This window comes from Melanaphis sacchari, unplaced genomic scaffold (assembly GCF_002803265.2).
Source record: "Melanaphis sacchari strain LSU unplaced genomic scaffold, SCAv2.0 Contig12_pilon_pilon, whole genome shotgun sequence".
In the NCBI taxonomy this organism is placed as follows: Eukaryota; Metazoa; Arthropoda; class Insecta; order Hemiptera; family Aphididae; genus Melanaphis; species Melanaphis sacchari.
This window is the reverse complement of record NW_020270527.1, coordinates 4,292,111-4,309,236: the sequence shown is the minus strand read 5'-3', so window position 1 is coordinate 4,309,236 and position 17,126 is coordinate 4,292,111. Positions and strand designations below refer to the sequence as shown.

General features: G+C 26.9%; 1 protein-coding gene across 5 annotated transcripts; it reads left to right on the top strand.

The window, feature by feature from the left end:
* The first annotated feature begins 2,456 nt into the window (after positions 1-2,456).
* LOC112591115 (protein lingerer) lies at positions 2,457-16,840 on the top strand. 5 transcript variants are annotated; one of them, XM_025334792.1, is made up of 19 exons: positions 2,458-2,563; positions 3,363-3,565; positions 4,959-5,036; positions 5,133-5,237; positions 5,320-5,419; positions 5,496-5,654; positions 5,715-5,972; positions 7,089-7,303; positions 7,371-7,527; positions 7,593-8,107; positions 8,357-8,713; positions 9,390-9,528; positions 9,669-9,838; positions 9,903-10,076; positions 13,160-13,279; positions 15,459-15,719; positions 16,104-16,274; positions 16,355-16,384; positions 16,454-16,840. In XM_025334792.1, the coding sequence occupies exons 2-19, from the start codon at positions 3,431-3,433 to the stop codon at positions 16,574-16,576; spliced, it is 3,267 nt and encodes a 1,088-aa protein (XP_025190577.1). In that variant the 5' UTR covers positions 2,458-2,563; positions 3,363-3,430; the 3' UTR covers positions 16,577-16,840. The 5 variants fall into 5 exon arrangements, with proteins under 5 accessions (XP_025190579.1, XP_025190578.1, XP_025190577.1 ...); XM_025334788.1 differs by having other exon boundaries at positions 5,496-5,660; XM_025334789.1 differs by lacking the exon at positions 2,458-2,563 and adding an exon at positions 2,878-3,102 and having other exon boundaries at positions 5,496-5,660.
* The last annotated feature ends 286 nt before the right edge of the window (positions 16,841-17,126 follow it).

Here is a 17,126-nt window from a genome sequence, read left to right as displayed (position 1 = left end):
ATCTGTTTTGTTTGTACGTCTTATCTTGGTATATTGGCAAAAGTATGTAGGTAATTGTTTTTCCGCAATATCAATTAATTTATTTTCGACCATAAGAACTTCAAATGGACTTTCAAGAGGATCATGTTCACTAAGCAGTGTAAAAAATTGTTAATACATCAAAAACTGAATTTATTTACGTAGGTAGGTACATACGATTGTTGCTTTGATTAAGTACTTTTTATTATTCGGCTCACTTAAACACAGTTCAGAGTTCAGACTTGGATATTTTACTTTGTAAATTGGAGATTGATGAACGTGAATTACCAAAAAAAGAAGTTAATTTTGCGGTTTGAGAAATTACTTTTTTTTTTCTAATTTTAATTTAGACGCTTTTTTATAAGCAGAACCACTTAGACGTTTTCGACCGTCACTCATTTTAATTAACTTGTTTAAATAAATTTAATATAAAAATAACACAACAAAAAAACATAAACATACGTTAAGACTCGTAATCAATGAACGTTTGTACAATTGTAAACAAGACTACAAGAGTACAACTAGTACAAGACATAATAAACAAAAATGGTCTATGGTCAATGATACATTTTATACACACCACCAATAATAATAATTTAATTTTTAAACAAGACGTGTATAATTTTCTATAAAATCATAATCATATTAAACAATGATCGGCGGTCGATGACTGTCGTTAAACCGAACTCAATGAAAAAATATCAATGTTTCGTTAAAAATAGATAAACAAAAGTCACGAATCAAAAATATTTCTGCCTCTATATCTATTTTTGCCTCTGTAGTATAACTTTACTATAAATTGTTTTTATACAGCTATTATTTCTTTTACGTTTATTTTGTATACGTATTAAGTACAAAAATAATACGATAAAAAAAATAAAAGTGATCTATTATATACATATATAGTATATAAAAAAAATGTAAATTAAATCAAATAAATTTTTTTTAAATCACCCAATTACTCAACATTTTGCCACCTTTAAAATTTGCCGCCCAGGGCTATAGCCCTAGTTAGCCCTAGTATAAATGAATCCCGGAAAAAAATCAGGTTTGATTCTTTTCAGAAAAAAATTTCTTGATTTATTAATAAATATAAATATAATTTAAAATTGATAATAATATAAAATATAAAGTAATGTAATGTAAATATTGTATTATAATGTAATACAATATAAAACCATAAATAATTAAAACTAATATTTATTTCGTTTTCGAATACAATGGCCAATATTAATTAAAAATTCTTCCACCGATATTTTGTTAATGACTATTCTATAACATAAGTTTTTTAAACGTTCGCCGGTGTTACCAAACTTTCATTTTTTTAGTGCTGGAATCCCTTTATCTAATTCTTGTAACGCTATTTTAACTATATCTACTCCTATCTTTTCGCGCATTTTAGAAATTAACTTTCAGATGGTTGGGTGAGCGTGTCCGACAAGATGCGTAAAACGGTTGTTCCAACTCTCGCAAATATTGTTTGTACGATGTTGACCGTTTATCGTAGCCTTATGAACGTTCCATATTTCTAATGGAAATAACGATTTATTTTTTTTTAATTTTATATTCTTACCTTTTCCTGACTTTCTATATTTACCATTAACGTATGTGAAATCGAAATAATCAAGAACCTCTGTAGCTTCTTTTGTACAAACCGTCTCTAAATATTTAATTCCGTCGTAAACTTTATTTATTGTCAAAAATGCTAACATAGCAAAAAGAATCAAACCGGACTTTTTTTTATCGATTCCCAGTATAAATACATCCCTGCACATATTAGATAGCTGATACTGCTGATAAGTACTAACACTACTAACTAGTAAGTAGTAACTACTAGGTAGTGCCGTAGTGGCGTAGTGATGTCATTAATGTCATTGCGTCAACTGTCAAGGAGTCGGTGAGTCCGAGGCAACGGTACCTCCATCTGGCGCTGGATGCGCGGACTATCGATAAACAATGCTACAAAAACATACCCTCAAAAATCGAAATGTAAATATTAATTTCCTATGAAATACTCAACAAACACGAATCATCGGTTTGGTCGTTCGACGTCCGACAGAGCAATAACATTATAGAAGAAATAAGTAATAATAAATACTAAAAAAGCGTTATAGAAAATACCGCAGGCGAAGAGTTTCTTATCCCCGTGGAAAACCGGTACAGCCGCACAGAGGAAAAAAAAACATTTTGTCTTCCCCGATCACAATACAATATTATTATTATGATGGTATCCGGGTCGCGGTTACTGCATGGTGGAAAGAGTATGGACCGCGGCGGCAGCTTCGCCGTTTCCTCCATGACGCATCGCGTCTCTGTCCGCCCGACGGCCGGCCGGTTCGGTTCGTCTCATTCTACCCGGCGTGCACACGCGCATCCTCGTTGCGCACACGCACGCACGCACACCCACTGGCACACAAACACACACACCAATGTATTTTTATTTCATTATTTACATTTTGTGTACAAAAATAATATTAGTCTGATACCGAGGTTAAATGCATCGATCGCGTTCCCGTGTTTAGTTTTAAATGTGTATTGTATTTTGGTAAGTACGTCTCTAAGCATATTATTTCATCTGCCGATGGGCTCCGTCATCGCTGGGCCCGTCGATCGCGGCATCGGCGGACGTAGGACCGTAGGTTTCCGCCGATTTCTTGGTCGTCGGAATGGCGTCGTTTGTCGTTTGTCTCTCCAGCTCGCCAGTCCCCACCACATGTTTCACGCGCGGAACGCTGTCGCGTAATTTCCGCAGTACGCCGACCTACCCGTTGCTGTGTGAAAATATTTCCGCATCGCAAAACCGGGACTGGTTCGCGATTTTCCGCCCTTTTCCTTGAATCGGGAATTCCGTAATTATCGCGCCAAACCGCACATATGCTCCCTTAGCGTGTTTTTAATTCCTCCCCCCCCACCAGCCCTCCTGTTCTTTACCACTGCCGCAATGCTCTTCCTCACCACCACCCTTGTCGTTTCTTGCCGCCGGTGTGTTCACACGTATTTATATGAGAAAAGAATTTTGGACGTGTGCGACAAAGGGAGCCTGGTCAGCTTTTCACGTTTTTTGTTTTGTACTACAATATACCTGTAAATTTTCATTTGTTAATGTTTTCTAATATTGTTGTTATTGTTTTAATAGTTTTAGTGTTGATTGATATTCATCGCTTTACTTATATTATTATAACTTGTATTTATCTTTTTGTTGCTCTTGATGGGTTGGGGAAGGGTGCTTGTAATGTTTGCCATTTGATCAGTCGTTTTTCAAACATGCTGCTTTACACTGATTTTACTTTTAACCTTGTGGCAATTGCATTGAAGCTATTCAACAGTTTGTTTTGTGATTTCAGATTACCCTGTAAATACCGTTGTACATAAGGAATAGGTGAACCATTAGTGAAAATATAAATACATTATAATGAGCAGCGTTAAAGGTGTTGTGAATCGCAACGCCAAGACGTCTGGTAAGAATAGCACTACCAACACAAATTTACAGAATGTTGACACCAAAGATGCAGTACCTAACAAAACACACGAAAAAGAAAAATTGCAGGTAAATTTAATTTTTAGTTTGCATCCTCTTTTATCTATCATATATTGTATCCTAATATTATAATTATATATTATGGAACTTATACATTTATTCTAACTATGTCATTGTGTACACACTGTTGTTATTAAATTAATTAAAATTTGATTCTAAACAGTAGTTGAAATCTAAATTCATTAAAATTAATTTTATTGGTTAAATATTCTTATAAAGATATTAGGTTTCTATTCTAAATTGCCTATATCTTGTTATATTTGTTAGATGTTAAACTTAGAATTTAAAAAACCTAACCTAACCTAACCGAAATCATGGTTATATTCAAAATGTATAAATTATTATTACTAAATGTAGGTATATATTTTATTTCATTTAACATTATTTAAAAATTATTTTATCATTTTGAATTGTTAATTAGTTATTAGGATGATTTTTAACATTAAAGTTGACCTTTAATTTATACATATTTCTTATTTTCTTAAGTAACATTTTTACTTGCCTACTAGTATTGTTATAAAACGTCAACATTTAGATAGGTATCTTTTTTGTATTAAATGAAGATACTTACACTCTGCATTTAGTATTAATATTATAATTACATGTTTTCTTGTAATACGATTATACAATTAAATTGCTTTTTAAATTTTTATTTATAGAAAAATTAGATAATAGCATTGCTTTATAGACCGAAATATGATCATTGTTCTTAATCCAACTTAATAAGTTATGTTCTTTTTTTTATAGTGCTACATAATTGTACATACATTTTATGATAGCAGAGATCATATTTCACACATTTGTGTATATATGTGGCTTGTACGAAATATGCACTTGTTAAAAATACTTAAGACATGTTGAAATACTTGTTAGTAATTTTTCTAAAAATGTATATTGATGATATAGTTAAAATAATATTTTTATCTTATTAACTAAGAATCAGTTTAATACAAACCTAAGTATAGTGTTATTTTATTGGAACAGATTCAATATCTCAGAAAATACAATGTTTTTTAAAGGTTCAAAACTAATTAATTAGTTTTTTTTTTTTTTAATTGCTTGTGTTTTATAAAATATACTTGATTTACAGTGAAATACTCCGTACCAAAATAGTAAATACTCTGTAAATTATGAATGTTGTAAGTGATTGTATACATATACACACACAGATCATAAACAAAATTCAAAAAAAAATATATATAATCAAACTTTTAAATACCTACCAGCTACCTATCAAAAATTTATATTTTTTCTTATTTTGTTAACAATAAATTAATGTTAGAATATAAAGGATAGTTTCAACATTTCAAATAATGTTGAGTATTAATACTTTTATTTTCTTTACCATTTTATACTTAACATAATTACCTAATAAATATTTTAAAATAAATTTTTATTTTAGCCAACAGCAGAGCAGCTTAGAATTGCTAAAATTATCGATCTTAAACCTGACGAAGAAATTAACAACAAGATAAAACAGGTGCGTGTGTGTTTTTTAGTAATAGTATTAGTACATATATATTTCATAAATATATACTATATAGTTTAACATTTTAACATTATTTCTCCTTGTTAGGTGATGCAAATAACTCAAAAAACAGAAGATGAAGTAGTTATTGCGCTCCATGATAATGCTTTAGATATTGCATTAACTATTGATGCACTTTTGGAAGGACCACAAGTATACTTAAGTTTAAATTATAAATCATTATTGTTGTATTTTCCATACATACATTTAATTAACTACCTACATATGTTGTTAGGAATCGTGGTCTACAACAGGCAAAAAGAAAAAAAATCGAGCTAGTAGCGTAAACAAAAAAGAAAAAGATGATTTAATGAAAAACGGTGAAGCAGATGGAGGTGATTATTAATATTATTGTTGTTAATAAAATTTATCAATGAATTTAATTTTATAAATATTAATTTAATTAACTAGATGCTGAATGGGACGAAACCATTACGCAAGCAGCCAGTTTAACTACTCAAAACAATGGAGGATTTAGTGAGAGACGGGGTCGTGGCCGTGGAGGTCGAGGAGGTTTTACAAATAGGCCTAGACCAACTGAAGGAGGGAGTCAGAGATTTGGAGAGTCACGTAAATGTTAGTGTAATTTTTTTTTATTTTGAATACATTTATTTTATTTTATGCTTATAGGGAGAGAACGTGAGAATAAAGAAAATGAAAAGAATTTAACTGAAGATAGTACTAGTAGCGAGAATCGGAACTTCCGTTCCGATAGCAGAGGTTCTAGAAGAGGCATGAATGGACCTCGTTATAATGGTCGATCTAGAGGAACTCGTATGTTCCAAAACAGTGAACGTGGTAATTCAGGACCAAGTGGTGGTAACAATAGTGGATTCAATCAACCAATTGACACTTGGTATAATCCTACTGCCAAAGAATCCAAGAAAGGTAATACATCAATCAATTAAAATAATAAAATATTAATGAGTTTCTTTATACATTTTTCAAGATAATAAATTTAATTTTTTAATATTGCATGTACTTTAAAAAATATATTAAATACTTGGATGTTTTTAATTTTTTTTTGAGTAATGAATGCTCATTATTTAATACATTATCAATATATTTATCTTTTAATTTAATTTTTCCTTTTATGATTTAATTGTTTAAATAAAAGACTATACCCGTAGCGCCGAGAGAGCGCAAGTTGGCAGCGACCAAAACTCGTAGTTCGCACATCTCCCACCGTCGGATAATCGGTTCACATCGTCATTAATTAAATTAAATTAAACCAGTCAACTTGGTGGGAGAAATTAGACCTCGAAACCGCAAAGCGATTTCATTTGGATGCGCTGCCGACTTGCGCTCTCTCGGTGCTACGGGTATAGACAATTAAACCATTGAATAAATTAAACATTTGATTTTTCTATATTTCTATAATTATTGTAAGTATTGTACAATCAATAACATTTATGCTGTTAAATATTAAATTAATTAACTTATTAGGCAATTCTAATCAATTTTATATTAATAATGATAAATTATAGGTAAACATTTTATGTAAATATTAAGTTCTTTAGTAGATAATAATGAACATTTTTCTAAAAATATAAATTAATTTTATCATGATAAATGTGTATATAAGTAGAATAACTTAAAATTAAATTATATAGGTATTTTCAAATCAATTACAAATGAGTATCTAAATCAAAATATGATAAACATTGATATTGTTATCTTATAAAAATAACATTCATAAAATAAAAAACAATTATTATGCAGGTATAAATGACAAATAAAGTTTTTATTTTTTATTTCTTAAAAATATTGCTTTCCAAACATTAAATTTATTTCATACATCAAAGAACTTAAAAGAAAATTTTAAATTCATATTTAAAAAAAAAATGTATTATCTATGTACAAGAAAAGCAGCTGCACAGTAATCCAACAAACATAATTGTTGTCACGCACAGGAAGGTGTATATATAAGAATTTGTATAAATAATTTGTTTTTCTTAAGACTAATGAAAATGTAATAATTTTAATTGATTGGGTTTTTGTTAGAAAATTGGGGTACATTTCCATCACCTGAAGACTGGGATAATGAAGAGTATACTGGTTCATTAGCTGACACTAAAGTATTTACACCTAGTGGTGGTACTGAGAATACTGTTAATAATGAAGTTGAAGTACCAAAACCAAGTGATAATGCCTATTTAGAAGTAGAAGATTGGAATGATGCTGTTCAAGCACCGAATCAACAAGCAACATCTGCTAATGTAGTTATGCAAAAATATTCGTATTATAATTTTAAAAAAAATTTTTCATTTTTTTTTTTCATTTTAGAATGTAACTTCTGAAAAGCTTGTGGCGTCAATTGCTAACAGCAAAACATTGACTCCTGAACAGTCTCAATACTTGTCCTCATTAACTCAAGAAAGTCAACAAAAAAAAGTAGTTACTCTTCCATCGACTGCTACTACATTTAATTCTCATCCTCCAGGTAAAAATATAAAAATGTTATTATTTGATAATTATTTAACTATAGTGTAAATTTTTATTTTTTAGTGGAATTTGTTTCTTCGCCTTTTGAAGAAAATTCAATAGGTCCAGGGAAAAAACCAACCTTACGTGCTCGCATACCTCCTCCATCTAAGATACCATTAAGTGCTGTTGAGATGCCACCTGATGATTCTAGCGTCAATATTAACTTCTTAGATGTATCGTTTGGTGCAGTTGATCTATCTGGTGATGTATCACAACTTTGTGATCCATCACAAGATCAAAATTCATTGCCACCTGTTGTTAAATTCGATGATTCAGTTGCTCAGAAAGTAGATTCTGTATTAACACAGACTGAATATTCTACTATTTCTAATCAAGCTTCAGTCCAAACTCAAAGATCACCTCAAGTAAATCAAGCACCTCAACCATCAACTAAAATAGGGCCACCTCCTGGTGTTCCTCCTCCTGCAGATTATTTATCAAAACAAAATGCTGCAGCTGCCAACCCTTACCAAAATATTAATACTGGACAACCAACATCAATCTATAACTCTTCAGTGTATTCTAATAATCCTCAAGTATGTATCTAAAGTTTTTAATTTTGATTATTGGTTCTCTGTATTGTTTGTTTTTTTTTACTATTAAATTCAGAATTAACATTAAATTACTAATTATAGCACATTGCAGTCTAAATGTTAAGCAAAAACTAATAGTACAGGGAACTTTTGATAACTGGTGTTTTTATACTTGGTCTAGTCAAATTTTAAAACAATTAGAATTATTCTTTTAATTTTTGTATTAATATTATAATTAAAACAATTCTTTAGGGTTTATCCAGTCATACAAGTTTATATGGTACGACTGCATCCAACATTGGTGTAAATAGTACAAATCCCCACATTCCTCAATTGTCTCAGTCTAATCATTCGATTTTAAATGCTAATTACCCTCAAACAGCAGCACAGCCTCAGTTTCCTTCTTATTCGTACCCTAATCCTCACTCATATCAGGCATCTGGAATTTCCTACCCTCCTATTGTTTCAGCTGCCAATTTAGCATCAATGTATACCCCATCAACTTACTCTAACTATATACATCAAAATCTACATCAAACTGGGAATACAAACTTGTCTAAGTCAACTGTTTCATTGACTTCAACTACTAATTCAACTAAAGAGAGTCTGGTGAGTAAAAATCAATATAAAATAACCAGGAATTGTATTTTTCACTATTCTTATAGTTATACCTAATAAGTTATTTATTAGTGATAGCTTGTAATTTTTAATAATTTAATCTTTTGTGAAGTAAAATATTTTTTAGGAACTTAAAATATAACTATAACAAGTAAATTATTTATGAACAAATATTTTTAAAATTAGGTGAGTGGAGTGGTTCATAAATATGATGATTCATTATTCTGCTCACCTAAATTTTTTATACTTGTAATCAGAATTTGTAAAGAAACTTGAAGTTATATTAGCATAAGTAAATTATAAGAGCTTATTAAAGTTTAAAAAGCTGTTAAACATTACAAATTAATGACAAGTTTTTTTGTTATAAAAACTTAAACTAATAATTTTCTACGTAGAATCAGCCATGACAGTTAATATAAAGCAAATTCAGAAACTTGTTAAAATTAATTATTATTGTTTAGTTTATTTATAAAAAAAAAATTCAATGGTTTTATTAAATATGTATCTAAAATGCTGCTCAGTTTTATAGCTTTTAACTACTTATTTAAAATTCAATTTTTACACATGAAAATTAAATTTCTTGTCAAATATTCTGCTTTGAACTATAATAAACTTTTTATAAAATAAGTTTTTCTTAATATTAAGTAATATTATTTTGTTATTTTAGTATGATCAGTCTCAACCTTCGAATAACCCACTGACATCAAGTGCTAGTAATTCAAATGGAAATAATATAAGTGGTACAACGTCAACTATTGGACTTGCACAGAGTACTTTATTGACTTCTAAAACAACTACACCAACAAGTAAATTATTGAATTTAATTTATTTAGTTTGATTTTTTTTTTTAATAGATTGTGGAATCTTTAAATTTAGTCTTCCTAAAAAATCAATTTTATTATTTTTCTAAATTTAAATCAATCAATGTTTTACAAAATTATTTTAGCAAATAAAAGTGGTGTACTATCAGGAATGCCTCCTGGTGTTGCTCCGCTTGTTGGTGCTCAGTATATATTAAGCCAACAGGGTATTCCTGGATACTATCACCAATCTCATCCTGTAATGTATAGTGAAGAACATTTACAAATGGTGCAATCAAGGTTACCTCATCATATGGTAAAATATATTATAGCGATTAAGAAACATAAAAATATGTGTTATATTATATTACTACTTTCAGACTAACTTTTATTCACCTGATCCAATGTATCCTAATGTATCATCAAGTCTGTCTGGAAGAGAAACTGCTGGAACAGGTATTTCGAACGTTGCAGCTTATTCATCATTAACAGATTCAAGATATGCACGTACTGATAATAATGCTTCACCAGTTTCATCTACTCTTTCACAGCAGGTAATATATTTATAATTAAATGTCAAACATAATATTATATTATTGAAATTTTTTTTTTTATGTGTTAGCATTAAATCTAGTTCAAAAATGGATCGTTTTGTTTAAATTTTCTTAAAAATTTTTGATATTAATTAATATTTTTACTTTTAAAAATACTTGGAAAATTAAATTTTTTTATGGTATTCTATTGATTAATTTCTTAAAGTTCCGTGTATAACTTTAAATTTTAAAGTTTAGGAATATACATGATTGTATTTTGTCAAATAAATTAATCTTATCAAAATTAAAATTTCAAAACAGAAGGATTAGTGAATATTTAATTTAAATATAAAAACAACTTATGTAGGAAATTGTATTAACACTATTATTAAATTAACACTTAATACAAAAAACAAACATTTTATCACTGTAAAAACAAAAAAAAAATAAATATTTCAAATTTTTAATAAATATCTAATAAAGAGTCATATAACATGTATTGAATATACAAATTGCTAATGTAATCATTTTTTAAACATTCCATCTCTCTATGTTATTCTTTTGTGAATTAAGTGTAACAAAAACAAAATTTATCTGGTTAAAAACTAGTGTTGCTTAATTCATCTTTTTCCTGTTGGTGGTTTTTGTTAATTTTATTAAATTATTTTAAAAAGTACTAAAGATTTACTACTTCATAATTTCTAAAACACCAACTTTTTAATTTGTTACTATAAACCAGTATTTATTTACTCAAAAAAAATCTGTTTCTTAGTCAAATATATATAATTTATTGATTATCAAATAATACTTTATTATATATTATGACGGTAAATTACAGAAATATCAACGATTGTTTCTTTGAATACAGACAGTTTTATTTTTATGTGATTTAATTGTAATATCAAAAAGAAGAAATACTGAGTATCAATATTCCAGTATTGGTCTAATGTATAATCTACTGTTTCTTATTGATCTATATTTTAATGTTTACGGTAATATTATTAATGTCCAGACCATGCAATGCTCATTCAGATTATTCAAAAAGAGATTTCTCTTGAAACAAAAAATGTAAGCAATAAATAAAAATTATATACTTGTTTAAACAATATTTGTTTCATTTATTACATAGTGAATCATTCTTAAAACTATCAATCCTATTATCAGTTATATTACTCAAACAATTGAGTGTTTGTGATGGATTTTGAAATTGAAAGATATTGAGGTAAATTCATGGCACGATTCCAGAAATGTTACATGAGCATTTGGTTGAGGCCTTGTCCCAATCAATAAATGAAAAATGTTAACTTCTTAAATGATTAAAAAAAAAGTATACCACGAATAAAATAGTAATATTGACATTATTCGTAAAATATAAGGCTCGGGTGTTTATGTACTTAAAACTACTACATGCATTTATGCACTAAAAAATTACGAAATATGCACTAAAAATTTTATTAGATTTTTTAATACAATTTTAAATACATTTTTTTAATTTATATAGGGTTTCATTTACTTTAATTTACATTATTATTAATTAGGCATTACCATTATTAGCGTTATACTGTGCTACTATGGTTTTTTTAATTTATTCAAATTTGTAACTGCGTCTATTATCATTCAGTAAATTTTTGTGAAGTGAAAAACTTTGTTCTAAATTTACAATGTTATCTTAAACCTTGTCCAAAATAGTACCCTAATTCCAAACAAACACGATAAGGCGATAATAAACATTTATGATATACATCAATACTTGGTAGATTGAAGACTGTAGTTACCACCTTTAAAATTTATGCATACAAACTGTGGAATTAATTGTATAGTTTATTAATTAAATTGTTTTTTTTTTTTTTTTTTTTTAATGTACCCAATAATGCATTTATATTTTTTAAATCCCAAAATATGAAATCATAAAATATGCAAAATAAAAATAGTATTATTTAATTCAGTATAACATGAATTATATTTGTATCCAGATTAGCATTAAATTGGATAAATAGAAGAAAATATACGATTTCATAAACATCCGAGCCCTAGTAATATATGTGCATTTTTATAAAAATTGTGTTAGATGTATCCTGTAAATCATTACGATTATGGTAGATAATATATTAAACCAATATCAGTACCCTTATTAAAAAACAAAATTTTTCTACAGTATATTTTTGGTAATAAAATCTATAAATCTTAGTTGTTTATTATCATTAAAATGTAGATTCTTATGCAACTATAATTTTATTGAATTTATATTTCTTAGTTCTGATTAAAAATAAGCATGTTTCATTACTTTCTTAATAAAGTAGAATATATTTTTCGATTAATTAAATAGTTAATATTTATATATGCACAGATATTTTAACAATAATTGTTATTCTGCTGGAAATATGTTAAATCAGTCGTAATAATTAAGATAATTTCTTATATTGGGTATATGCATTATATAATCAATAATCATTTATAATTCTGTATGACAAGTTGATTTAATTTATTCAGTAGTTTTTTGTTCAATATTTTCCTCTTTTAATATTGGTCAAATTTGTTTTAAATTGAAGTTGATTAATAAATTTTTCAAATTATTTGATGTTTTTAATTAATATATATTTTGGCAAAAATAGCAACATAAATATTTACATATTTTGACTTTTTATTACATAAATATTTACTCCCTAGTTATTTCCCCATTACTAATTTATATTTTAAGTACCAAGAAATAGTTTATAAAATAAACATATTGTATAAATTGATTATTGATATAAAAAATTAATTTGCGGTATTAAATTAAAATGTTCATTGATCTCTAGTAAATTACAAAATTAGTCAATGTCATTACTTAAAAATATTAATAATTATTCTAAAAAACAATTTAACTATATAATTTAAATGTTAGTGTAGTTACTAGTAATTTTTACATTATTTGCTAAATTTATAAACCATAAATATGAACAAACTAAGTAATTACTGTTAATTGATTGTATGTGGGATTATATAGTATGTTTGATATTAGTTTTATTAAATATTTGTTATAATTAACAGAATGAATGAATTATTTTATTTCAATTATTAATTAAATAACATATGACATTAATTGTTTTTGAATTTATCTTTAGTCTGGGACTTTGGCTCATCAGCAAACATTATTGAATCCACCCATTACTCCCAGTTATACATATTATTATGGACAATCTGTCATACCTGCTAATCCATTCCAGTATGGTACAATGTACCCGGTAAGTTAATTAATTTATTTTCTTAATATTATGAATACATTTTTTAAAATTATTTTAAATGTAATTTTCAAGCTCACAGAACTATTTTGCTTCCTTAAATTATAATTTGAATAATTAATAAATTATTAACACTATTGTTTATGTACCTCATTTATTATAATTATGTTAAAAACAAAATTTGTTTAAATATTACTGAATTTTTATTTTTCGATGTACATTGCATATCTTATGCTATTTAATTCATTAATATATTAATATAGAAATTCTCTTAAAATATTTTAATTCTATTTAAATGATATCATCTAAAGTTATAAATTAGTTATTACTTAATGGTATAAAATGCAATAACATAATATGTATGTATGTATGTATGAGTTATGTTTGTTCTGAACTAATTTGAAGACTAAATATATTTAAAATTGGTTCATTACTATCAAGGCTATAATATTCATTTATCAGTATTTAAATAATCCTTAAAATGTTAATTGAGTTTTGATAAGAAAAAAAAAATTAGCTCTAAATTCAAAACCAAAATACTTGTTCAAATATTTAAAACAAATTTTGATTTATAATTGAGGGTATTGTTAATATTTTGTTTTAAAATATTAATTTTATAATTTTTTTAGTCCTCACATTGCATGGTTATAGTTGAGCGTTTAAGAAAATATTGTTTAATGTCATGTTAATTAATATAATATAAAATAACTATTGAATATTTTTACAATAGTTTTGGTAACTGAAAATCTACAGGAAACAAAAATTAAGTCTTTTATTTTTTGAATTTATAATTAAATAGTTTTATTTTTTGTGATAATTATTCAATATTTTAAATATATTTTTATTACTTTTTAAATATTAATTTCATGTTTTAAAAATACTTTATAATTATTATTTAAACATTTGGTTGTTTGTGTGTCTTTATTTCTAACATTTAATTAAATTGTGTATAATATTATACAAACAAGTAGTCTTTATTTCTTCTTTATAATAATAAAAATAAAAAAAAAAATATATTTTTTTAAACTAGTTCTCTAAGGATCTCGAATGATATGAAATATCTGAACTCAAATTTTGTATGTACTATCAAAGTATTATCATTTTTTATTTTAGTAAGGCATTTGGAATGAATCCAAATAATCTCAATATCTCAAGTTATTTGTTTTAAGTTAACAAAACTGATTGTACAACTCATTAGTGTCAATTTTTTTATCACTGTATAAATTATTTGAATTTTCAACTTCTTAAATTGAATAAATATTTATTATATACCAAGATGTAATACTTTATATACTTTGCAGAAATTCTTTTTTATTTTCTAGTTCTTTAGACAGAAATAATAGAGTTGAAAAATACAAATGTATCTATTATGTTTAATATATGAAGGACCTTAACAGTCTTTTACTGTAAATGCAGCTGGTGGATGTAACCATAGCATTTAACTTATTACCATTTAACAGTCTGACAAACTTAATTCAACAAGTTTCCTTCTCATATTTGAACTATTGAGTATTAATATATTATAAATTATGTATATATATATATTAAATCATATTGTATACTATTCACTTACCAAATAAAAAAATATTAACTTACTATATTTATTAACACATTTTAAGGTTCAATTCTAAGAAACAGATTTAAGATGTAAATAAGGGTGTGTATTAGAAATCACCACTTTAATTTTATTGCAACTTCGGTTCTTAAGCATATTTCTGTATGATTTTTTCTTTTTTCTTTTTGTTAGATTTATTGCTACACAGCGGACGAACAAAATACTTGATGAATGTTTAATCATCCAAATCACCTTATCCAGTTTCAACTTATTTTGACATCCTTTTCCTTAGTATTAGTTGTAAAAAAATTGAATCAAAAATTTCTCAGGATTTGGGGGAGTAAATATTTTGTTTATCCTTTTCATAAAATCAAAAACAGTAATAAGTGTATATATACATAAATATATTGCGTATAATTTTTTTATATACATATTATATAGTGTGTATATATATATATATGTATTTATGCATAAATATATCATTTTTTTTCTTTTTGGGTTACAAATTCAAAAAATGTAAAAAAAATAATATCAGTATAAAACTCTTATGAATGTTTATTTTAATGTATAAAATAAATAAATAATAAAATGAAACTGAAAAAACACACCGACGCGGTTCGTTATCAGATGGCGCCAGCAGCAAGTGCAACCAGTCATGGCACAGGAGCTACAAATTCAATGTCCGGATACAGCAAGACTGCAGCTGCACCTGCTGGTTATAACAATGTTTATGAAACACTTGGATCGTCTTCAGTCACTGGTTCAAACAATGACTATGGAAGTTCAAGCAAAGTGGGTGTGTCCGCTCAACAGACATCTCAAGCTCAGGGCAAGGCAAATTCTTCAGATATTTCTGCTATGTATTCGAGCAAGTCCACATTAAATAAGGTTAGTATAAGTATATACTGGGCTATTCATTTCTCAATCAACACTCATTAATTCAAATTTCCAGTCGAAAGTAAAACAAAATTTAAAAAAAATAATATATATTTTTTATCATTAAGTTTTTTGAATGACATTTAATATATATTTTTAATTTCATATTCTGAAGCAGAATACTTTTTAGATTGTTTCAATACATAAAAATCATAATTTAAATAAATATGAAATAACTTTTAATTTTAAGAGATATAAGTTTAGGTGAGCAGTGTGGTGAGATGTAGGAATTCCCCTCCCCCAAAAAATAATTTTAAAATAATGAATGTTTGATCAATGAATCATTCTGTATAATATTTATTTGTTTGATTAAAAACTAAACAATTTTTTATTTAGCCTTATGACAAACAACAACAGTCATTTCAATCTCCGCCACCGTTTTCTGTAACATTAAATAATGGCGGAGTTGGTGGTCATCATAGTGCTGGTAGTTATGCTCCAGTATTCATTTCTCCTCTGCCACCTGGCAACCCACAACCTCATCATATTGCACCCTTGCATCATCAGGTTTGAATTAAAAATATATCTGTCACTTTATTTTGTATTTTAATCTAAAGATTTATTTGAATTTCTATTTGTTGTTATAGATTGATATGAGAGTTCAGAACCGGCAGGGAGTAAGTAAAAAAATATTTATTAAATACATTATGGTATTATTATTTATTGTTGATTTTATATGATCTTAGCAAGAACTAAGCAACGGAACAACCAATATGAGTCGCAACCAAACCGTAAATCCTACAGCCAGCAAGGTAAATGTTAAGCAGAACTATAGCCAAGGAGCTACTCCCTACTGGAACTCCAACTGACTTATGTCATGTGCATTTACACTTTGACGACCTGTCTATAGTCGTTAATGAGCATTACCCATTGGGAGAAAGGTGATCATACAGACGTATCATTTTCTCCGTTTAAATCCTTAAAATCCTTTGTTTATTCAATAGTATCAAGTATCATTTTTTTCTGAGTAATGTTTCATTTTGATCATATAAATACCAGATGTAATAATTTATTATTTGAGTTAAATATTTTTTTTTTTTTTTATGTTTATTTTATACAAAACAAAAAATGTATTATATGCTCCCCTCCCTACCTAAAATAATTTTTTTTTACAATTTTTTTTATGTTTAATTAAACAAAAATGTAATAATATTATATGGGAAAAATGATTATGTTTTTAATATGATTATTTACATCTATATATCTTTTCTTAATTGTAACCCATGGGTGGATAAATAATCATCTGTCTATATGTAGTTAGTACCTTCATTAAAATATATGTATTAAAAATGAATCTAATTGTATATTTTTTAATTAGATATTGATTCTTGACATATTGGCTTTGAATATTAGTATATG

Excerpts from the sequence above, each read along its gene's own strand:
- LOC112591115 (XM_025334788.1), top strand. The coding sequence starts at position 3,431 with ATGAGCAGCGTTAAAGGTGTTGTGAATCGCAACGCCAAGACGTCTGGT. Across the intron at positions 5,973-7,088 it reads TGCCAAAGAATCCAAGAAAG|AAAATTGGGGTACATTTCCA; the intron begins GTAATACATCAA and ends GGTTTTTGTTAG. Across the intron at positions 8,108-8,356 it reads TGTATTCTAATAATCCTCAA|GGTTTATCCAGTCATACAAG; the intron begins GTATGTATCTAA and ends ACAATTCTTTAG.